General features: G+C 41.1%; 1 protein-coding gene across 1 annotated transcript in view; it reads left to right on the top strand.

Annotated features, from left to right (window-relative positions):
* pde11a (phosphodiesterase 11A) overlaps positions 1 to 25,466 on the top strand; it is a 189,825-nt gene that overhangs the window by 16,123 nt on the left and 148,236 nt on the right. Inside the window, exon 2 of the mRNA XM_033023867.1 lies at positions 12,262 to 12,420. Coding sequence (XP_032879758.1) covers positions 12,262 to 12,420 — 159 coding nt within the window. The remainder of the gene's footprint in view (positions 1 to 12,261; positions 12,421 to 25,466) is intronic.

Below are 25,466 nucleotides of genomic sequence, written 5' to 3' on the forward strand. Positions count from 1 at the left end.
TTGAAAAATTACACATTTCAAGACAGTAAATATTATTTTCATTTCCAATATTATCTTCTCTTGATTTATTAATTGGAATTTTATTAAATAATGGTGTGGAATTGGTTTGCCAAATGTCTTATTGTAAAATCATAACATATTTATTCACATTGTAATTTGTCCTATAATGAATCCTTGATTCAGGAATTGTCTTGTTTGACCTGACAATTTCCTAACATCACTATTATTTAAGAAAATGTGAAAGAAGAACTAATAAACTCGAGGGCAATCGAAGGGAAGTTAATAAGAATGTTTATTAAGAATAGAGCATCAGCAAGTATGATTAAAATGTGACTAAATGTACCCTGAGCAAATATGAGATGATCAGAGAGAGATAGCATGGCATGGTTATAGTACAGTCATATATCATTATTCCAATAAATTATGTTGGCAGTAATATAGACAAAGGAATCTCCATAAGACTCCAAAGGTTACTCGATATGATTCCACATGAAAATTATTTCCAATAGTTAGTGTCCATACAACCCAGCAGTATGAATATTGATTTCTTTAATTGCATTTCCTTGCATTCCATCTCTCTTTGTTCCTCCCCAAACCCAGTCACCCTGCTAGCTTTACAGTTTGTATTCTCTCATTATCACGTCCTCCACAACCAACAATGGACCATTGTGGGCGCCTTGGCCATGTACCTTTTCCCAGATTCCCTCTCCCCTAACTCTCAGTCTGAAGAAGTGTCTCGACCCAAATCGTCACCTATTCTTTTTCTCCAGAGATGCTGAGCTACTCCAGCATTTTGTGTCTATCTTAATTATATTCAAAAATGGCTGGGTCAAAAAGGCAACATGTGACAAGAAATGTTTTCTAAAGATTGTTCTGCAAAATCAACCACATATTGTAAAAAATAATTTGGATGAAGAATGATCAATGGAAAATAAATGTTGCAGATAACAATAAGTCAGGAGGAACAGTAAATTGAGATCAATGGGACGGGTGCCAAAGGAGCATAAACATTTTGTGAATGCAAATGGATTTCAATACAGAAAGGTCATCAGAAAGGACTGAAAAGCAATAGAATATTTTCAAAATGGTGAAAAATTAGGAATCGATGAGGAAGAAGGAGATCTGGAATAGAAGTTCAAAATTCAAGTATTCAGATGCAAATTTCAGATTCAGATGCAAGTAGCAAGTCTTCTTCCTCTACGTATAAGAATGTTTCGACCTGGAACGTCAGCTATTCCTTTTCTCCAGAGATCTTGCCTGACCTGCTGAGTTACTCCAGCATTTTGTGTCTATCTTCGGTGTAAACCAGCACATCTACAGTTCCTTCCTACACTAGTTTCAATGGTCCAGTGGGTTGTTTTTGCATCTGAATTGCTACTTGCTACTGTTGTATAGAGCAGTAGAACCCATCATAGAGTGTAATGTTTAGCATTAGGCACTCAGGAGGACGTATTGGAAGGGGTGCAATGACGAATCTCCAGAACAATTTGAAATTAAACTATTGCAGACATTGGAAATGTGAAAAAAACAGAAAATTATGAAAGTATTCAGCAGGTCAGGTAGCTTCTCTAGTTAAAAAAGACATGGTTTAGGTGACCTTCAGCCTGAAGAAGTGTCCTGACCAGAAATGTCACCTATCCATGTTCTCTAGAGATGCTGCCTGACCTATTGAATTACTTCAGCATTTTGTGTCATTTTTTTGTAAAACAGCATCTGCAGTTCCTTTTTTCTACTTCTTACTGTTTTAGGGAATTACCTTTCTGTTGTCAAGGTCATGATTGTTTTTTCTACTTGCAAAGGTCATGATTGATTTTTCTACTTGCAAAGGTCAGCCCATAGGCAATGGATCATTTAGAGTAAGGGGAAGCTCTAGCAAGGCATTCAGACAGATCTGTGTGTACCTAACCCAGTTAATGTCACCTATCTCTTCCCATGAACCTTGTCCGACACTGGGGCACCACAAACTGAAATAATTCCAAGAGAGAACTTGATCTTATTCCGGTCATCAAAACATTATTTTCAATTCCTGTCACGTTGTCTCTGTTATACTGATTCAGAGGTACTGCAATGCCTAGCCCCATCCTTTCTATTTACTTTAGAGAAATCTTTTTAGCTCCCTGACAATATTTTCATTGTTGGTTCCCACTGCAGTTCATCTTGCCCTCTGCGACTATGCTTGTTTTGTTGTTGGCTGCAAGCATTTGGCCATTAAAAGTACAGATCTGCTAAAATATCAGATATAGGGTGAATAATAGTAGTGAAAATAATTGTTGTGGACGATGAATAGGTGATCGTGCAAAATGTTCACTGGTACCCGTAATTGGCTGTGCCTTAATTAGAAAAGAGTTTGTTTGGTGTTTTCAGCATAAATAACTACTCACCTACATTACTCTCTGTCAGAGTTCTACACATTAGCTTTACATACTAATCTTTATCTTTGACTTTGACTGTTGTACAGTCACAGAGATGATAGGGAATCTTGGACTTTTCAATGCATTAAGCACATGTGTTGGCAGGGGTGTTGCCAGTTGTTTTCCCTTGATCTGTCAGGCTCCACAAACTCCCATTCACAATGTGCAACAGATTTCATTGTCTGATTTAATAAGTTACACAAAAGTGCTGCAGCCAGAATTGCAGAGAAGATATAATGGAATATAACAGGAGTCATTTCTAGTTCAAATTCGAATGGTCAGGAAATCAGTAGTTCATAAGTTCTCGGAGCAGAATTAGGCCATTCGGCCCATCAAGTCTACTCCACCATTCATCATGGCTGATCTATCTGCCCCTCTCAACACCATTCTCCTGCCTTCTCCCATAACCCCTGACACCGTTACTAATCAAGAATCTGTCAATCTGCACCTTAAAAATATCCATTGACTTGGCCTCCACAGCCGTCTGTGGCAATGAATAGTAAGATTAAAAGAGAACTTACCAGTTTGAAGTTTGATCTGTATTTTATGAGGAGTTACGATGAGGGATTACGTGAAGAACCCCGCCAGGACGCATGCGTGTCATTCTTCAAAGCAGCGGTGTGAAATCACAGACAACTGTAATGACTAAACATAGTAAGATTAGAGAAGAGATACCAGTTAAGTATATGATCAAGGGTGGGAGCGGAGGGCACGTAATCCCTCATCGTAACTCCTCATAAAATACAGATCAAACTTCAAACTGGTAAGTTCTCGTTTAATCTTACTATTTTACTTCGGAGTCACGTGAGTGACTACGTGAAGATTTTAAAGCTCTGTGATTTCATGCCGTGGAAACGAGTCCATGCATCACGTCTGCCTTGACTGTAGGAGGAATAGTGTTAACATAATTTGGACATGAATTCGACATTGAAATCATAAAATTTATTAACACAAATTATAACCCTTTTATGGGTTTGAATTAATTTACAGAACTTAAAAAAATTTCTGCAAATGTTCCAGATTTCATTACTGGTTTATTGTAAAATAATTGGAATGTTCTTTCCCCTGACCATCCTGCTGCTTCGAGGACTTGGTCCATGGGCACATCCAATTGTATTGCTGCCGATGTAGCTGCAGCCCTGGTGGAATGAGATTTTAAAATGTTAGTATCCACCCCAGCCTGTGTAAGCACTTGTTTCAGCCATCTCGAGATGGTCTGGACTGTCACTCTTTTGTGAGGTTGCTTGTGGCTGATCAGCAGTCCCTTCTCATTGCCTCTTAGGATTTTTGTTTTCTCTATGTATAATGACAGGTGTCTAACTATACAGAGACGGTCATCTGTAGGGTATGACCTAAATAGTATGTTGAGGCCTGCTGATCCCTGTCTGTTCTGCTTTACTAGCTCGTAGATGTGGAACGTAATATTGTCAGGTGAGGAAGTCATGTTGTCCAGTCTAAGTTTATGCAGTGACTGTACCCTCTGTGCCGTGATCAATGCCATTAACATGACTGTTTTTAAAGTCAGTCTGTGTAGGGACAGAGCTGATGCTGGAGACCAGTTTCTGAGCGTCTTCAGGACAATGCTTACATCCCAAATTTGGGAGTACCTGGTTTTTGGGGGATTAGTATTAAAAATTCCCCTCATGAGCTTTGTTACCAGTGGGTGAGTCCCTACAGAGTAACGCTCTGTCCCTTGCCATAGGTAAGTCGACAGGGCACTTCTGGCGCTGTTGATGGCACTGTAACTGAGCCCCTCATCATAGTGGAGGCCTGCCAGATATTCCAGAACAGACGAGATGTTCATGTTTCTGTTGGTGATGTCGTTTTTGTGGCAGTACATTTCCCACTTCCTGATGTAGACCAGATACTGTTTTTTAGTCGATTGTCTTTGGGCCGCCGAGATCATGTTCGCTGTTCGGTCCGTTAGTCCCAGTTGTAGAAGTGGTGTTTTTAAACTCTACAAATTAATAGGTTCAAATATTTATGGCATGGGTGGCGATCCCCTGTTACGGGATGTAGCAATAAGTCTGGTCTATGTGGGATGGTAATACATGGTTCTAACACCATGTTTTGTACCACTGGGAACCATGGTTGTGTAGGCCAATCGGGTACTACCAAAATACCAGACGCAGAGTCTTGTTGTATTTTCCTTAATACCCGACTGATGAGGCAGAAAGGAGGGAATGCGTAAATAAACAATTTCCCCCAATGCAGCGAAAATGCATCTGTCGCTGCTGCCCCAGGGTCTGGTTCCCATGAAACATAGTTTGGTATCTGGTTGTTTAGTCTGGATGCGAATAGATGGATATCTGGTGTTCCATATTTTGCTGTAATATCAGCAAATACTATTTTGTTCAACATCCATTCGGTGTTTTCATTAAATTTGCGTGACCTGATGTCTGCCACTAAATTTAGTCTCCCTGGAAGGTAAGTGGCTGATATCCAAATATCTCTTTGGATGCACCATTGCCAAATTGAATTAGCCAGATTGTCACATGATATCGATTTGTTTCCACCCATGTGGTTAATGTATGCTACCACGGTGGTATTGTCTATTTGTAGTCGAACATGCTGGTGATATGACCCAGTACAATATGACTTTAGGCCATGGAATGCACCCAACATTTCCAAGTAGTTTATGCCCAGTGTGAGTAAGAAAGATGCCTCCTGTGCAGTCCATCTCCCTCCACAGCTGGTGATGGTATTGGTGGCTCCCCACCCAAGTGCACTGGCATCAGTTTGTAGTACCATGGAAGGGTTACTGACAATGATTGGGTTTGAACAAAGCCAGATGTTGTCTATCCACCATATTAGTTCCGTTTTGGCTTGGATTGGTAGTCTCATAGGTCTGTCAAAGTGACCTGCATTAATTTTGAGCGCTTGTATTTTTGCTCTCTGTAAGTTTTGGTAATGTAGAGGTCCAAATTGTGTGGCTGGGAAAGCAGCCACTATTTTACCAATTACTTTTGCTACCAATCTGATGGATGGTTTTCTGATGTCAATGAGGTTATTGCAAGCCTCTATTAAATCTCTAGCCTTTCCATTAGGTAGTGTCACCATCATGTGAACTGAGTCAATGGTGAATCCCAAATAGTCCATAGTGGTGGACGGCGTTAGTTTAGATTTAACTGGATGGATGATAAATCCCAGTTTTTCAAATAGCTGTTTTGTGGCTGTTACAGTCTGTATGGCCAATTCCAAAGTTTTGCCCACAATGAGTATGTCATCTAAATATGCCATAACCATGTGTTTACGTTTCCGTAGAAATGCTAGGGCTGGTTTTAAAATTTTTGTGAACAGCCTGGGGGCTGATGATAGACCATTTGGCAGTGCTTTATACTGCCAATGTTGTCCCATCCAGTTGAATTTTAAGTAACATCTGTGGTCACCTCGTATAGGCACTGTATAGTAAGCATCTTTTAAATCGATGCTGGCCATGAAGTAACCTTTGGAAATTAATTGTTTAGCAGTAACAAAGGTTTCCATTTTAAAGTGAATATATTGTACAAATGTATTCAATTTTGTTAGATCGATGATGATGCGACAACCACCATCTTTTTTGATTTTGGTAAAAATATTGGACACGAATTCTAATGGTTCGTGTTGAGTTATCTCAATTACACCTTTTATGTAGAGCCGCTCCAGTTCAGCTTGTGCTTCTGATTTTTCTTTATCAGAGAGCACGAACACTCGGTTCGGTATATGTTGAACTGGAGGGCTGTACTTGTGTATAAACTCTATTGTATATCCTTGGATACTGCTTAAGATGTAAGTATCGGTTGTTAATATGCTCCATGCATTCAAAAACCAGTGTAGTCTCCCCCCAACCTCCATGCTCTCCATATTTTTTAGGGAACCAGACCCACCTACCTCCATTGTTACCAGTGGCAGGTTTACTTCTTTTTGTAGTTTTTCCGCTGTTGTTGTTGCGCTGGTGTCTGGCTTTTCGGTTTGGTTGGCGTTGGGGTTCCCCGCATCTTCCAAGAAGGCCGGCCTGGGCCATGGCCTAAAAAAGACTCATGTTTGAAATACCGTGCCTTCGAGCTTTCACCAGTTCTGCTGGTGGGTGCGTAGGGATGCTGTCTTTGGCTGTAGTGGGTTTTTGTTGGTGTTCCTTTTATTAATCCCAAGGTTTTGGCTTCCTCATCGAGCTCTTTTACCTGCTTCGATAGGTTGCCTCCGAACAAAAGTATGGGTGGTTTCGTGGTCCCAGGTTTGCACAGTCCCGCGAATTTTGGGTTCAGTGTGGGTTGAATGGCACTTTTCCTGATGTTATTTATTTCATGCTGGGTGTTGCAGAATAGTGCCAGTGCATCTTGTTGATCCTGGGACATGTTCCTGTCGTCCACTGTACGGGCAAATGCTGTTATCCCCGCGGTCAGTACTTTCAGTACTTTTTGCAATTTTACATCCATACTCCTGACTCCTGTTCCAATGTGTTTCCATATACAGTTGTTAACTATTGGAACGTTCAGAGATATGCAATTGCCCGGTGCCAGGTGTCTTCCTGTGGTGTCCAGTACAGCCTGCTCTTGTAACTGGTTTAGAGACATGTAGTCTATACTGGCAGCAAGCTTTGGCTCCAGATTTTGTCCAGTCTGTTCCGGCTGTATAAAATTGGCCACCATGTCCAGTAAGTTCTCTTTTTCCTGCACCCCATGCACACTTGTCTTTTCTTCTGCGGACCCCTCTTCCAGGTCAGCCCAGCACTGACCCGCAGTGCTCCCCTCCGATGAGGTAGAAGCACTGTGCAGCCCTTGAAAAGGTACTGCTGTGGGTTTACCATAGGGCCCACAGTGACCCGACTCCATCTCCCGGAGTCTGTCACGTTGGAGCAAATGCTCCATACACCGCTCCATTCGGGTCCAGCGCTCTCGGTCGCTGGCCGCCCGCGGTGGTTCAAAGTCGGACTCCTCTGAGTCCACGACCTTGTTAGTTTTGTGTCTAGCCTTGCCGCCCTGCCGCGTGGATTTGGCCGGTGCGGAGGCGACATCGGGCACAGCTGATCCCACTACGGGTGATCCAAGTGCCGTTAGCTGCTGTAGCTGGCTTCCCGCTACTCCGCGGTCCTCCCTCACCAGCTTTGTCGCAGCCCTTGTCTTCTTTGTTTTCTCCATTTTCCTACCTGTGGTTGGAAATGGGAACAAAAAAGACCGCAGAGTAAACGCTTACCTGCAATTAGCGGCTTTTAAACTGCCGCCGCGGGGGAACGTCCTTCCACCGCGTCTGACGTTTCGCAATGCGTGTAGCGATATGACACGCATGCGTCCTGGCGGGGTTCTTCACGTAGTCACTCACGTGACTCCGAAGTAAAATTCCACAGATACACCACCTTTTGACTAAAGAAATTCCTCCTCATCTCCTCATGGCCTCTGCTCCTAGACTCTCCACCTAGTGGAAACATCCTCTCCACATTCACTCTGTCCAGGCCTTCCACTATTCGGTAAGTTTGAATGAGGTCCCCCCTTATCCTTCTAACTCCAGTGACTACAGGCCCAATGCCGTCAAATGCTCATCATATATTAACCAAGTCATTTCTGGGATTATTCTCGTAAATCAGTTACTTTATAATCAAATGATTACTTTATCTTAACAAGGTCTCAAAGTAAACAGTGCGCTGGGCATGCAGCTGGGTATACTCTTGTTCCCACATTTTTAGTTTATAATGGGTTTCAATTGACCTTAATATCACCAATCTCTACTTTGAATAGATTCATTGACTCTGTTTCCACAGCTCTGTGATGTAAAGAATTGCAGAGATTTGTGATCCTCTGAGAGAGGAGATTCCTTCGCATCTACCTCCTAACTAGTGACACCTTAGTCAAAAATTATATGCCTGCTTACAGATAACCTCACTTGGGGAACATCTACTATGTCAATTGCCTTCACAATCTTGCACATTTCAATACTATCACTTGTTTCTGTTCTTAACTTCAATAAGGTTAGGCTCAATCTTTTCAGTCTCTCTTTATAGATCAACATACCCCCATTTTGTCACAGTAAGAAACAGAAAATTCTGAAAGATCTTAGCAGATCAGGCAACATCTGTGGTAAGAGAAATAGAGTTAACGTGTCAATCTAACACCCATGGTCAGAACTGAGGAAGAGAGATAACAAGTCTGTTGTAAGTTGTAAAGAGGATGGCAGAGATGTGGATAGGACAAAGGGAATATCCTTAATAAGGTGATGCCAGGGTTGATATAGGGATCAGTTGAAGACATCATCTGATCAATGTGTTAATGAGTTAGAAACAGAGAAAGTGAGAGAAGTTGGAAAGACAAAAAAAAAACAACAAAGGAATGTAAACGATGTGCTGATAAAAGAAGAAAAATTGAGCTAATATCACACTAGTTTAACCTGAGGCAGAAAGAGACAGCTCTGATAGAAACAGACAAAGTAAGTTACCTGAAGCTGTAGAATTCAGTATTCGCAACATGGTAGTTCATTTGCGTTTGCTTTGTCTGATCATATTGTTAATGTTGAATAGTAGAACAAGTTGAAAAATGCTCCAGTCAATCACTCCTTCATAAGGAAAGATAGTTTGGGTCCATGGACAGTGGGAAGGGGAGAGATAAAAGGACAGGGGTTGCATCTCCTATGATTATATGGGAAAACGTTGTTAGAAGTGCACCAGTTGATGGAAATGGCAGAGCAGACCGGAACGTTTGACTTGATTCAAGGGTTTTGGAATATAAAAGTTGTCAAGTTTTTGATACAACTCGACACAGCTCTAGTGACACCAGAGCTGAAGTTACTGGACGTACTTTTAGAAAGGAGATGAGAAGGAATATCTTTGGTCAGGGGGTGGTCAAGAATCTGTGGAATTCTTTGCCACAAACAGCTGTGGAGGCCAAGTCATTGGGTAATTTGAAGGCAGAGATTGACAGATTCTCAAAAGGTGTAAATTGTAAAGACAATTATTTCTGCTGCAGTTTTACACACAACTCAGTAACATAGTACAGTACATTTTATTATAATGTTGGTGTAGCAATAATGAAGTAAAAGTTTTAAGCATTAAAATAAAACATAAAATTATTTAATAATGCCCTGATGGATAACATATTTTAACTAAAAATGCTAAATGGTGTGCTTTTGTTAATAAGATGAAATTACTTTGTAATAGTGTCATTAGTTAGCTTGAGGAAAAGTAAATGAGAAAAATGCCTCATTAACCCTTGAGATTTTAGCAGAACATAATTGAAGATTTTCATAAACGACTATTGATAACTCCCAAAATATGTAATTAAGCTGAATGTTATAGACTGTTGTTTGTGTCCTAATTTTCTCTTGCTCATTCCATTAGTATATTACCGTTAGAGGACTAATCTCTCTTTTTCATATTATTTGAAACAAACTTGAATTTTATTTTAATGGGCAGATTTCCAGGTCTCATGGCCTGAAAATACATTGGTTGTGAATATCACCTGTGAATGGGTGTTGGCACAAGATGGGTGGATAAAATCCAGTTCCCCAGTACACTTACGTCTCAGCAGAGCCTTTTGCAAAACGTTGCATTCGGATCTCATTCAGACCCACATAGCACACCGTGTATCAGCAGTGCAATGTTTTTCCTGTTAGGCAACAGTTGGAATCCCCAGAGAATGACATGGGGGGTCATGATAAACAAGAGTCAAGAGCGTTTTATTGTCACATGTTCCAGATTAAATTCTTACTTGCAGCAGAACAGAATATATGTAAACATAGTACTCTGTAAATAGTATATTAGACCCAAAATGTCACCTATTCTTTTTTCTCCAGAGATGCTGCCTGACCTGTTGAATTACTCCAGCATTTTGTGTCCCTTTTTGGTGGGGCAGATATTAAAATGCTGAGTACATTTGTGTATTTTTGTTTAGCTTAGTTTGTTATTATCACGTGTACGGAGGTATAGTGAAAAGCTTTTGTTTAGAAAAATGTTCCCGTGAATCACTCCTTCATAAGGAAAGACTCTTTGGGTCCCTGGACAATGGGAAGGGAAGAGATAAAAGGACAGGGGTTTTCCAATTCTAAAGGAAAAATTGCTATATGAAATTACTATTTGTGGTTTAATCTTGTAAATTCATCGTCTAACCAGCAGCATCTGTCCTTGCCTAATTATCAGTAACTTATCTCCATTATCACCTCATCATGTAATATGATGGCAGACCTAATTATCTCACTGCTGTGAGTTGACAGGTACTTCTGGGCTCGAACTGGGCCAACAATTCCCTTGGCACTAAGATCTAAAGCAAAATGAAAGCATTGAAACATTTTAAACAATATCTTGAAGTAACTTAAGCAGCTGAAATGTTTATCTAAACTATCGTCGCATCATTTAGTTGTACTATAAGTGAGTAGAAATTGATTTAAGAAACATAAGAAAGAGGAGGAGGTGTACGTTAATTGGCCTCGAGCCAGCTCTGCCATTCAATGAGATCCATTCTCTGCCTCAACACCTCTCTCCTCACACCCTTTGACTGTTACATATCTGGGATAAGCCCTATGGGTCCCAAATTGACCCCATCAGTCACCTTGGTACAAGAGTGGGAGCAAGTCAACCTTGATCGCAAGGGACATCCCAAGAAAAAGAAAGGTGACTGTACAAGATAATAGATCGTAGTAATTTGAGTAATGTATTGTCATGGACTGAGGAACAGTTAACAAATAGGGAATGTGCCTATTCAACATTTCAGCTTAACAAGTTGCAAATAGTCCAGGGACTACTTGATCCATAATTTGTTCTGAATATCCACTTTTATTAGTTACACCAGATGAAAAAATATTACATTTCTCTAGTCTTCCTTCTCAAATGAATAACGTCACATTTACCTCCGTAACTCCAGATTCAGAGTTTCTTCACAGCTGTTATCAGGCAACTGAACCATCCTACCAACAATTAGAGAGTGGTCGTGAGCTACCATCTGCCTCATAAAAGACCATTGGACAATTTTTAATTGGACTTTACTGGACTTTACCTTGTACTAAACGTTATTCCCTTTATCTTGTATATGTACACTGTGGCTTAATTGTAATCATGTATGGTCTTTCCACATATAACAAAAAGCTTTTCACTCTACCTCGGTACATGTGACAATAAACTAACTAAACTAAACTAAATTAAACTAAACCTGTGCTATACTTCATCTGCAATCTTCTTGCCGAGTTAGCATCACCTTTCTGCAAATGGTTTTCACCTGTTTTACAAATATCTGTATCTTATAGCAATCAGCAGTAAGTATTTGGTTTGATTGCTATTGCTCTCTTATCCAGGAGCAGAGAAAGGAATCATGATATCTGAAATACTCCAACTTAATTTGAGCAACCTGACCATACACTTTGAGTTTAAATTGCTACCTTAGCGCTGTAATGAATACGGATAAACATTGAAAGTATTCAGAACAGGTGGACGTTCAGATGAATGGTGGTTGCCTATTCGACATTATGGGTTTATCTATTAACACTTGTCGTATACTCCACTTCCACAAAATGTCCAAAAATTCAGATCATTTGTTGCAAAATTAGTTTTTAATATTTAAACAGGCTTAGGCTAAAGTAATATTTTAATCAGACATTGACACAAAGTGCTGGAGTAACCCAGCGAGTCAGGCAGCATCTCTGGAGAACGTGGATAAGAGGCGTTTTGGTCCAACTTGCCCATGCCAACCAAGATGCCCCATCTAGCCCGTCCCACCTGCCTGCATTTGGCCTCTATCCCTCTAAACCATGCCTATCGACATATAAATTAGGTTTGCACAGTAGAGAAAATTCTTACATTATTTGTTCTGATGTTTTTTAATTCATTAAAAGCTGATCAATTGTTTATTGCTGAAACTAGAAGGCGATAACCAATATATTATATTTTCTTGCTTAGGACCGTCGTTTCCGAGATGAAATCGATAAATTGACAGGGTACAAGACAAAATCGCTGCTGTGCATGCCAATACAAAACAGTGATGGTGAGATCATTGGCGTTGCCCAAGCCATAAATAAAAATCACAGAGGAGCCCGCTTCAGTGAGGATGATGAAGAGGTGGGTTTTCATATCTTGTTCATTTGTGATTTTCTTGTTGGTAATATTAGTTTAAAAAAAAGCATAAGTGTGATCCAGGAATTGTTTTACATATTGTTCATGAATTCAATGCACAACTTTGTTAAAGTACAATAAATATCAAACTCGTGTGTTGGAAGGAACTGCCGATGCTGGTTTATACCAAAAGATAGACACAAAATGCTGGAGTAACTCAGTGGGTCAGGCAGCATCTCTGGAGAAATGAAATGTCGGAACTCGAAACATCACCTATTCCTTCTCTCCAGAGATGCTGCCTGACCCACTGAGTTACTCCAGCATTTTGTGTCTAAATACCAAACTCACGTTTGATTTGAGAAAGGATAGTTAGTAGAATGCATTCCAAATGCTGGTCAGAGAATTTAACAATGCAAAGTAAACGTGCATCTTGTGCAAGCACATTCTGAAAGCTTTGAAATTGCTGAGTAATAATTCAACCCTTTGGTTACTAGCAGATTAAGTATGTGTTTATCATCTCCTCGAATACTTCTGATAAAAGCAATGAGGATCCAATTTGAGGAATGAATGAACATGACATTCCATCTGGTGTAAATATCAGAGCAACAATATCTGGCATGTATTGAATCCTTGGAATCTGCCTAAATTTCTTCACGGTTTTGAGCCAAGGTTGAGCTTCAGCCCCTAACTTTGCTTCCTATCGGCGGCTGTTAGGAGTGTTTTGGGGGGCAGTATCTCTGGACTACGCCACCTGAGTCGACACTGAGATCTCAACATCTGACCCCATGGTGCGGAAGCCCAGAGAGACCTAGCCCAAAGCAGTGTGGTTGGCTGGTGTCTTTTGTGCAGGGGGAGCTGGACGTTTTTAATCCAATTTTGTTAGAATTTGAGTCTGAAGAAGAGTCTGAAGAAATGTCACCCATTCCCTCTCGCCAGAGATGCTGCCTGTCCTGCTGAGTTATACCAGCAGGACAGGCAGCATTTTGTGTCTATCTTTGATGTAAACCAGCATCTGCAGTTCCTTCCTACACATTTGTTAGAATTTTAATTGTACCAGGTTGAATGAATTTTTAGAGTGGTGTCCCACTGCACTCTATGCTCTGCTGTAAGCTCAATAAGCAAACTACAACTTGTTAGATTGTTGAAAATAAATCAAGAAATAGCTACAAATTATGGACCTTGGTGTTTAGTATTTCACAGTGATGCGTTCAGGAAGCAAGCATTCATCATTGTGAATTGTCTGGATAAATGGACTGCGGAACAAAACAAATATATGACTGCTAATATGTAGCCAAATAGTTATAGTTTGCAAATATCTAAAAACCAAATATGTATTAATATATATGCTGTGGGCAGGGAATTCTCAGATATGAAGGATATTTTCATGATTGCTTGCTGGTAACTTTGTAGTGTCAAATGTTTTAATTGAATACATTAGTGTATAAGGGTGGCACAGTGGCGCAGTGGTAGTGTTGCAGCCTTACAGTGCCAGAGTCCTGGGTTCGATACTGACTATGGGAGCTGTCCTGTGCGGGGTTTGTACGTTCTCCCCGTGACCATGTAGGTTTTCTCCGGGTGCTCCGTTTCCTCCCACATTCCAAAGATGTGCAGGTTTGTAGGTTAACAAGCTTCTGTAAATTGTCCCTGGTGTGTAGGGTAGAACGAGACAGGTGGTTATTGGTCAGCGTGGAATTTGTGGGCCCAAGGGCCTGTTTCATGCTGTATCTCCTAAACTAAACTAAACTAAACTAAACTAAACTAAACTAAACATTTTTTTTTAAAGCTCTCTTTTTGCCTGCATTTGGTTCATAGCCTTCTAACCCTCCCTATCCAGATATTTGTCCAAATGTTATTTATTTTAGTTTAGTTTAGTTTAGAGATACAGCACGGGAATGGGACCTTTGGACCACCGAGCCCACGCCGACCAGTGATCCCAGCACACTAACACTATCCTACACACACTAAGGACAATTTACACTTATACCAAGCCAATTAACCTACATACCTGTACGTCTTTGGAGTTTGGGAGGAAACCGAAGATCTCGGAGAAAACCCACGTGGTCACGGGGAGAACGTGCAAACCCCGTACAGTCAGCACCCGTAGTCAGGATCGAACCTAGGTCTCCGGCGCCCCAAGCGCTGTAGGGCAGCAACGCTACCGCTGCACCACCATGCTGCCCGTCGCAATTGCATCTGCTTTTATAGCTTCCTCTGGCAGCTCATTTCAGATATGGACTGGTCTCTGTTGCTCCTGAGGTCTCTCTTAAATCTCTCCCCTCCAGCCTTAAGCTATGCTCTCAAGTTTTAGAATCTTTTACCCTGGGAAAGACTATGACTTTAATTTTGCCTCTCATGATCTTGTTCACGTCAATAAGGTCACCCCTCAACCTCCTATGCTCCAAAGATCAAAGCCCAAGTCTATGCGAACACTCCCTATAACTCAAGACCACAAGCCCAGGTAACATCCTGATGCACCTTTTCAGCACCCTTTCCAACTTAATGACATCCTTCCTATAGCTGGGCGACTGGAAATGCACACAGTATTCCAAGTGTGGTTTCTCCAACAACTTGTACAGCTGCATCATGATGTGCCAACCTGTGTACTCAATACTTCAGGCAATGAAGACAAGTGTGCCAAAAGCCTTGTTCATCACACTGTCCACCAGACTCGCCATCTTTAGGGTACCATGCACCTGCATTCCCAGATCTCACCGTTTTGCAACACTCTCCGGAACTATTCTGTAAGTCTTGCCCTGGTTAGACATCCTGTACCAAAGAACAACACCTCACACTGGTCAGAGCTAAATTCCATTTGCCATTCCTTGGCTCACCTCATAACTGATCTTTCTTCAATGGTGTTTGATTTTACCTCAGTTAGTGAGCTTTCGTGCTGGTAAATAATACCATGTACATATTTTCAAATTTTGGATGACACGGTAGTAAGAATTTCACTGCTGTTTCAGACAAATTCTGTAGTTCAAAATCAATAAGTCATTAACATTTTAGTTAAACATCTATACTATTTTGCATATTGTTAAAGTTCAACCTATTTTTAAACACAATAGTTACAGCAGGAAATACTTCATAAAATGCCAGTGTAATTGAGTGTATTGATATCATTTCAGCTGGGAGAGATATATGGAATGAGAAGTATTGATGGTTTCACTCAGCGGGACAGGCAGCTTCTCTGGAGAGAAGGAATGGGTGACGTTTTGGGTCGAGACCCTTCTTCAGACCACTTTAAACTTCAGACTAGTCTGAAGAAGGGTATCGACCCAAAACGTCACCCATTCCTTCTCTCCAGAGATTCTGCCTGACCCGCTGAGTTACTCCAGCATTTTGTATCTATCTTCAGTTTAAGCCAGCATCTGCGTGCGGTTCCTTCCTACACAGTATTGATGGGTTGTTGGGTAGCATCACCTGACCCGCTGGTTAAGGTTTATTATTGTGGCATGTACCGAGGTACAGCGAAAAGCTTTGTTTTTGAGGCAATCCAAACAAATCAGATAAACTATATATATACATACAATCAATTCAAACTCGAGTACAATGGCAGTGCAGGCTCGAAGGGCCGAATGGCCTACTCCTGCACCTATTTTCTATGTTTCTATGTTTCTATGTTACAATAGATAGAGCAAAGGGGAATATACAAAGTGCAAAATATAGTTCTCAGCATTATATTGTAGCTCACAGTTCCTTAGACAAATTCCATTATCCTCAATGGGGTAGAGGTGAATTGGATAGTACCTTAGCTTATGGAATGACCATTCAGAAGCCTGATAACAGAGGGGAAGAATCTGTTCCTGAGTCTAATGGTACACACTTTCTGTCCCATCCCAGCCATTCCTTCTTCTGCCAAATGGAAGCAGGGAGAAGAAGGAATGACTGGATGGGATGTCTTTGATTATGCTGGCTGCTTTTCCAAGGCAGTGTGGTTTTACTTTAGAGACACAGCATGGAAACAAGCCCTTCAGCCCACTGGGTCTGGACCGAACAATCATCACCCAATCACACTATTTCTATGTTATCCCAGTTTCGCACCCTACATACAAGGAGAAACTTACAGAAGCCAATTAACCTATAGACCTGCACGTCTTTGGAGTGTGGGAGAAAACCTGGAGAAAACTCACACAGTCATGTTCCATACTCCATACAGACAGCGCCCATGGTCAGATTCGAACCCGGGTCTCTGGTGCTGTAATGCAGCAACTTACCACTGCTGCCGCCCTCTGAGTCGATGATGGGAAGTCTGGTCTGTATAGACTGGACAGCATTTACAACTCTCTACAATTTTTTGCGGTCTTGGATGGAGTTGTTCCCAAACCAAGTTGTAATGCAATCTGACAGGGTGCTTCTCGACATGATGAATGTCAGAGGTCTCTCCATGTAGTCAGCCGCCAGCACACCTGATCTCCTGCTCCATTGTGGACTCACTTTAGATCTACAGATTCACTAGAGATACATGGGGTCGATGCACATAATATATACTTGACATACACATTCATTTGACTGGTGCAAGTTTGGAGTTCCCATTCATTTGAATTGGGTTGGTGATCTTAACAGAAAAGTAAGTTCAGTTTTATGTTTTTTTATTTTTCTTTGTCATGTTTTCTTTACATTTTTAATTAATTTTTACAAATTTAAAATCAGTTTAAATTCAGTTTTAATTTTTTACTTGACTATAAATGAACTGCATTTAATGTCTCTGATTATTAGAGATATTTCGAAACAGTTGAAAAGGCCATTGACAGTGTGAAGCAGCCACAAGGTCATGGTGGGGGAGATGCAAGTAGCATCTTGTGGCTCAGCTCTGTCTTCCATACTTGTTCAAGATGGTGGTTGAGGCAGGAACAATGGCGCTGGTAAGTGGGCTGTGACCTTACCTCCCGTGCACTCGCTGGTGCACTGGTTGCTCCGTGGTCGGCTGCGGCAAGCGTCCTGGTGCACAGCATCGGAGCGGCAGCCATGTGAGACAAGGGAATGGCGCGTTTGAGGGCTGACATGTCCGGATTGGGCCCCGATTAGATCAGGCGCCACTTCAAGAGGCCGAACGCTTGGATCGGTTGCAGCTTGCAGTGGTGCAGAGCAGCGGAGCATCAACAACTGCCTGGCCAGGCCGACCCAGCAACTGCAACCTAGTGCCACCACCAGGACAATGGGCTGGTATGGAAAAGTTAACACTCTACATTTTTAACAACTTTGGACTTGAAACATACAAATGGTGCCGGAAATGTGCCTATACTTGTCTACTATTCCTACATTCTTGTACTTAAGAATGATTGTGACTGTGTATAAGAAGAGTTTTACTGAACTGTATGCAAAAAAAGGAATTTCACTGTACCTAGGTACACGTGACAACAAAGTACCATTGAACCATTGAGGTTGAGGTTCATTGGTTCAATGTATGTTTCATGAGGTTGAGGTTCATTCAACCATTGGGGTTCAATGGTACTTTATTATCACATGTACCAATGTACAGTGAAATTCATTTTTGTATTCAGTCCAGTATAAGTATTACTATACATAAGCACTTAGATTTTTATTTATTTTTATTTTTTAATTTTTTATTATTATTTATTTCGAACATCTTAGATAATCTAGATACATCCTAGATACATCTTAGATACATCTTGGAACATCTAGATACATCTTAGATAAGCATATCAGATACAGTACACATGTATAACAGTATTACACCGGGACAGTATACAGAGCCACCAGTTTTTGGCGCCATTTTCAAGTCCTAGTTGGTGTATGTGCAGGGTTCTTGGCCTGGCCATGAAGGCCCGTTGTCCTGATGGGGTTGCTGGGTTGGCCTGGCTAAATGTCGCTGTTGGTATCCTCCACCGCTGCAGGCTGCGTCATGCTGCAGGGTTGGTCAATCCCACGAAGCTGCGAAAAATGAGCGTGGCCATGAGAAAAGCACAAGGGGTCAGGAGGATTGAACGTGATCTAGCTTGTTGTTCTTCTCTTGCTGAAGGCATCATAATTATCTTTTTTTTTTTTTTTTTTTTTTATATTTTATTTTATTAGAAGTAAGTACAGTCATATGGCACCAAAGTGCCTAATATATATTTTCATAATACATTTTATTTACAACTTCTTTTTTTTTTTTTTGTTACACTGAAAAAAGATTAGAATAAGAAAAAGAAGTTAGATAGTAAAGGATAGAAAGATGTGAAATATATAGTGTGTGAAAAAAGAAAACGAGTAAATGAAAAAAGTTGAGAGAGAGAATAGAGAGAAGAAAAGAAAAAAAGAGGAGATCATTATTTATAGTCTTGACCAACCCTCGTCCAGTCCTGAAACAGTTAATTTTTACAATTGTGTTGCACCATATGATTCCAAAAAAACGACGAATGGAGACCAACTCGTTATGAATTGGTCTGATTTATCCATTAGGAGGAATCGCATTTCCTCAAGATGAGCGGTGTCCAACATACTTGCAATCCACATTTTAAGCGTTGGTATTGATGTACCCTTCCAAAATTTAAGAATTAATTTTTTTGCTATTATTAAACCATAGTTAAGGAATAGATTTTGAGATGTGTTCAATTTATTCCCATCTTCCATTACGCCAAATATAATCATTTCAGTATTAGGTTCCATTCTTGTCTTGAATAATTTTGTAAATATTTCAAAAATATCATTCCAAAATCTATAAAGTTTTATGCAGGAGACTAAGGAGTGTGTTATAGTTGCCTTTTGGGCTAGACATTTATCACAAGTGGCGGATATATTTGGATAAAATTTGTTCAATCTTGTTTTTGAGTAATATAATCTATGTACAATTTTAAATTGAATTAAATTATGTCTTACATTAATTGAACATTTGTGAATATATATCAGGTATTTTTCCCATTTAACCTTCGTAATTTTTATCATTAGTTCCCGTTCCCACTCTTCTCTAAGTACCTCTGTCGATGGTAGGTCTATATTTAGAATACTATTATATAAATATGATATTAATTTTTGTGAGTCAGCTTCAATATTCATTGCCTCTTCCAATAAGTCAGGAGTTACTTTTTGATATCCTTGTATATATTTTTTCACGAAATCGCAAATCTGAAGATATTTAAAATATTGGTTGTTTTTCAATTTAAATTTTAATTGTAATTGTTGGAATGATAGTAAGTTTCCCATTTCATACATATCCCCGATCCTTCTAATTCCGAGACTTTCCCATTGGTTATATGTCTTATCAATAAGAGATGGTTTAAATAAAGGGTTATTCGCTATTGGCATTAACAGTGATAAATTTCTTAATTTTAAAGATAATTTTATTTGTTTCCAAATTCTTATTGTACCATATATAATTGGGTTCTTCTTATATATTGTGTTATTCAGTTTTTTTGGGGAGAAGAGGATCGTTCCTATATTACTAGGATGGCAATCCTCCTTCTCCATTTTTATCCATTCTGTCTGTTGGGTAGCACTATCCAACCAATAAATCATATTCTTAATATGCACTGCCCAGTAATAATACATAAAATTCGGAAGTGAAAGTCCCCCGACCTCTTTTGGTTTACATAAGTGTTTTTTTGTGATTCTATGTGATCTATAGTCCCAAATATAATTAGTAATATTAGAGTCTAATTTTTTTTTAAAGTATTTTGGTATATATACCGGTATAGATTGAAATAGGTATAGTAATTGTGGTAGGAAGATCATTTTTATTGCATTTATTCTACCTAATAATGATAAGGGAAGTGTTTTCCAAAATTTAATCAACGTATTAAGTTTATTTAATAAAGGCATGAAATTAGCATTGAATAATGCTTTATATTTTCTAGTAATCTGAATACCCAAATATTTAAATTTTTCTGTTGCGATTTTAAAGGGGAACTTCAGTAAGTGTGTAGGTTCTTGAGGTTTTAATGTCATGATTTCACTTTTATTCCAGTTTATTCTATATCCAGAAAAAGACCCAAATTCCTCTATTAAGTTTAATAATTTGGTATGCTCGTTTGTGACTTTGTAATATATAAAAGTATATCGTCTGCATATAATGAGATTTTATTCTTTGAGTCTCTGGTATTATAGCCCTGAATATTCGGATGAATTCTTATACTTTCAGCCAGGGGTTCTATCATAAGGGCAAATAGCAGGGGTGATAGTGCACATCCCTGCCTATTACCCCTTGATAGTTGAAATTTTTGAGATAACATGTTATTAGTTAAAATTCTTGCCATCGGTTTATCATATAATAATTTACCCATCTTATAAAATTCTCTCCCATATTAAATTTTTGTAGTACTTTATATAAGTATTGCCACTCTACCTGATCAAATGCTTTCTCTGCATCCAAAGAAATAATTGATATATCTTCTTCCTCTACTTTATGCGAGTACATTATATTAAACAGACGTCTCAGATTATTAAATGAGTATCTTTTAGGTATAAACCCCGTTTGATCAGGGTTTATCAATTTACTAATATATTTGCTTAATCTTCTTGATAAAATCTTTGCTAAAATTTTCTGATCTGTATTTAAAAGTGATATAGCTCTGTACGAGCCCGGATCTTCTAAATCTTTATCTTTTTTTGGAATAAGTGTAATAGTTGATTCTGTTAGTGTTTCAGGTAGTTTGTTTTCTTTAAAAGCATGGGAGTATAAATTAAATAAATAAGGGGTTGTTATCTCCTGAAATTTTTTATAAAATTCATTATTAAAACCATCTGGTCCCGGTGTCTTACCATTTTTCAGCGATTTTATTGTTTAATTATCTTTAGGGTTAGTTGTTCCTAGTGGGACTAGTAGATCATTAGTGAACAATATGTTTTGGATATTCTTGTGGTGGAATTTGTTTGAAAATGGTTTGGTTTATAATGCAAGTGAAACAACTGTAGATTGACAATGCATTCCATTCTAAAGATTCAATAAGGTTCTGGTCTGGTAAATTGCATTGTTTAATAGCTGTATACATCTTCTAAAACGACTAAGTTACAGCCACCAAATCACTTGGTGAAACTGTCTCAGATTTCGGGTCATCAAGCAATCTCTGGTTTAAGAAGGCACGAGAGGTGAATTTTTGATCATTTGTTTACCTAGATAAACAGCTCGCAGAATGTTGACATGTTTGAGTAGGATCGTATTATGTAGTTTGTGAAACATGCAAATAAATCATGACAGTTTATTAGGAATAGGTGACTTTCGGGTCGAGACCCTTCTTCAGACAGTCTGAAGAAGGGTCTCGACCCGAAACTTCACCTATTCCTTCGCTCCATGGATGCTGCCTCACCCGCTGAGTTTCTCTAGCATTTTTGTCTACCTTTGAATTTTTCAGCATCTGCAGTTCTTTCTTAAACATAACAGTTTATTATCTTTATTTTGGTTTCTCATTTTAGGTGTGGTATGGTTAAGCTGTCCAGCATTCTCGTCAGTGTCCATGTTTTCTATGGAAAAGTGTGAGTGGAATATGATTCATTTCATATAAGGCCCAAAAATTCACAGCCATTTATTATAACAACAAATTGGTAGCCATCATCTGCATAAATATAGGTATCCATATATAGTGAGTGTTTCTGGTGGTCAGGCAGCATCCCTGGAGAACATGAATTCAGTAGGTGATGTTTCAGATCGGGACCTTTCTTCAGACTGATGGACTGAAGAAGGGTCACCTCTTTAAGCTCTCCAGGGGTGCTGCCTGACCCACTGAGTTACTCCAGCAGTTTGTATCTTTTTTTTTGTTAACCGGCATCTGCATTCCTTGTTTCGATACAACAAGTGTTTTGCCATCATAGACATTACGAATGATTCTTCAACCAAAATCAAAATAAAAGAGAAGAAAGGTTTCCTCATAATGTTGGATGAACGTGTGACAAGGTTGTAGACAGAGGTGTCAATGCTAATCTCCATAGCATTGGAATAATAAAACCATTCCCAAACCTGCCAACAACTTTCAATGTATTATCACTGGTACCTGGCGCCAGGCAGCAAATGTCTGGGAAGAGGTTGGAGATCTGTGATGAACATAATGTTGAACATAATTCATCTAATTTACGTGAAGTATTTTGGTGAGGTTCTGAATGCTGTCTGAATTTAATTTGATAGCTTAAAAAAAACTAACATGGTATCCACATTCAACTTCAACTGTTCAGGATAGAGTTAGAACTTCATTGAATCTATGAAGTGGATTCCATTTTCAATCTACGGTCCATTCAAGCCTTATAAGAACAAACAACTAATGAATGATTAACCTTTATCCTGCAATTTGACAGGATAATTTATCAGAAGACTCCTTTATCTAGTAGGATAACATTTCTCAGAAGCAGAAATATTAAAAAAAGATTTTGATGAAAGAAACTAACTTGATGCAAGGATACCAAAAATAATATAAATGAACAGCATTTTTTTTTACAAGAAATTGATAAATGTCACTGTGTTAGTGCAGTAATTTAACAATTGAAAATAAATGAAAAACCTATTGACTGTAACCTCCCATTATTTATATTTACCAATCACCAAGTCAAAGAATACCTGAAATATTTATATTAATGCTGGTGATTATGAACTAGATAGGTTTTCCCTGAAAACAAGCTTCTGTGTTTTTATTAAAGGAACATTTGTCAAATATTGGGAGCATTTCTCAATTATTTTTTAAACTAAATTCAAAACGAAAAAACCAAATCAAAATCTGCAGGTTGACGTTAATCAAGTTAATTCGCCAAAAAAATGTATTCTGCAATAGAAAGCTGTAAGCATCTGAGATGATTAAATAATTAATCATAATAATACATTTCAAATCATAAGATTTGGTCTGTGAAGCCCAAAAGATTATTTTTGCAGATCTAATACATCAATTTCATCTATATTACTAAAACTCTGTTCTTGACCGGTTTTGGCTTTCTGTGCTGCGGTTTCCGAGAGTACGCCGCCACCTACGGCCGTCATTTTTGGCCACCTCGCTCAGAGCCCCCCTCCGCCGCTTGTGTGCCGAGGATTTTTCCCGTCGATGAAAATTGACAGAGATATTAATGTTTTTACAACATTCCCCATTCTCTCTGCTGGAGGGAGGGGGAGGGACTATAAAACCAGGAAGTGGTGTGCCTCAATCAGTCTCTGCAAGTGGTGTGCCTCAATCAGAGCTTTGAATGACACTGACAAATGTCTACAGCACTGTGAGTACCCTTAATTTGGTTTGAAAATGAAAATATGGTTAGAGGTAAAAAAGCACTGCCTTCAAATGGTTGTTTGGGTTTGGCATGAAGTAAAAAGGCACTCTCTCTCTCCCCCCCCTCCCTCTCCACTCCCCCCCCCTCCCTCTGCTCTCCCCCCCCCTTCTCCATCTCCTCTCACCCCCTCCTCCATCTCCTCTCCCCCCCCTCCCTCTCCTCTCCACCCTCCCTCTCCCCCCTCTCCTCCTCTCCTCCTCTCGCCTCCCCCCTCTCCTCTCCTCCTCTCGCCTCCCCCCCTCTCCTCTCCCCCCCTCTCCTCTCGCCTCCCCCCCTCTCCTCTCCCCCTCCCTCTCCTCTCCCCCCTCCCTCTCCTCTCCCCCCCTCTCCACTCCCCCCTCCCTCTCCTCTCTCCTCCTCTCCTCTCCCCCCACCTCTCCTCTCCCCCCCCTCTCCTCTCCCCCCTCTCCTCCCCCCCTCTCCTCTCCCCCTCTCCTCTCCTCCCCCCCTCTCATCTCCTCCCCTCTCCTCTCCTCCCCCCCCTTCTCCTCTCCTCCCCCCTCTCCTCTCTCCCCCCTCTCCTCTCTCCCCCCTCTCCTCTCCTCCCCCCCTCTCCTCTCCTCCCCCCCACTCCTCTCACCCCCCGCACCTCTCCACCCCCCCGCTCCTCGCCTCCCCCCCTCTCCTCTCCTCCCCCCCTCTCCTCTCCTCCCTCCCCTCCCCTCCCCTCCCCCCTCTCCTCTCCCCCCTCTCCTCTCCCCCCCTCTCCTCTCCTCCCCCCCTCTTCTCTCCTCCCCCACCCCTCTCCTCTCCCCCCCCTCTCCTCCCCCCCTCCCCCCCCCTCCTCTCCCCCCTCCTCTCCGTCCCCCCCCCTCCTCCCCCTCCTCCTCCCCCCCCCTCCCACACCCCTCTCCTCCTCCTTCCCCCCCTCCCCCCCCTCTCCCCCCCTCTCCTCCCCCCCCTCTCCCCCGCTCCTCCCCCCCCCCTCCCCTCTCCTCCCCCCCCCTCTCCTCCCCTCCCCTCTCCCCACCCTCCCTCCCCCCCCCTCCCCCTCCCCCTCTCTCTCCCTCCCCGCCGCTCCCCCCCCCCCCCCCCCCTCCCTCTCTCCCTCTCTCCTCCCCCGCCCTCCCTCTCCCCTCCCCCTCTCCTCCCCCCCCTCTGCTCCTCTCCCCCCCTCTCCCTCCCCCCCCTCTCTCCTCCCCCCCTCCTCCCCCCCTCTCTCCCTCCTCCTCCCCCCGCCTCTCCTCTCCCTCTCCCTCTCCCCCTCCCTCCCCCCCTCCCCCTCCCTCCCCCCCCCCCTCTCTCCCTCTCCCCCCCCCCCCTTCCCTCTCCCCTCCTCCCCCCCCCCCCCCCCCCCCCCCCCTCCCCTCCTCTCTCTCTCTCTCTCTCTCCCCCCCTCCTCCCCTCCATTAGCGTGAGTGCGGGAGGGGGGGGGGTAGTTAGTGTGTGATGCTGCATGCCGGCTCCCCCCCCCCCCCCCACAACCGCACGTTGGGGGAACAGACCCAACGGGTCTGCACTTGGTCTAGTATTAAATAAAATTCTGATGAGATGAGATAAAAAAAACTTTGTAAAAGAACAAATTAAGTGATTGTATTATTAAATAAAACTTATATGAGTGATTTATTATGTATTTCCATGTCATTGACAAAAATATAATAATTATTAGAGTTCCACATGATTCATGATTGAGCTGCTGGCTGGGCAGATGCTTGGATGTAAATGACCTAGAAAGCGTTTTTGAAAATGCTTTCTACACTCAGTGATATTATCACTGGTGTAAACTGTAATTTTACTGCCAGCTAAATTACCAGTGTATTACAAATTATAACTTTGTCTTAATGTAATGCATAATGGAAATTGTTCATGGACAGAAATATTGTCAGCTAGAAACATTTACTTTTGTAGTTTGTGACTTGAATGGATCAGGAGTGGGT

Source organism: Amblyraja radiata, chromosome 7, assembly GCF_010909765.2.
Source record: "Amblyraja radiata isolate CabotCenter1 chromosome 7, sAmbRad1.1.pri, whole genome shotgun sequence".
Taxonomy (NCBI): domain Eukaryota; kingdom Metazoa; phylum Chordata; class Chondrichthyes; order Rajiformes; family Rajidae; genus Amblyraja; species Amblyraja radiata.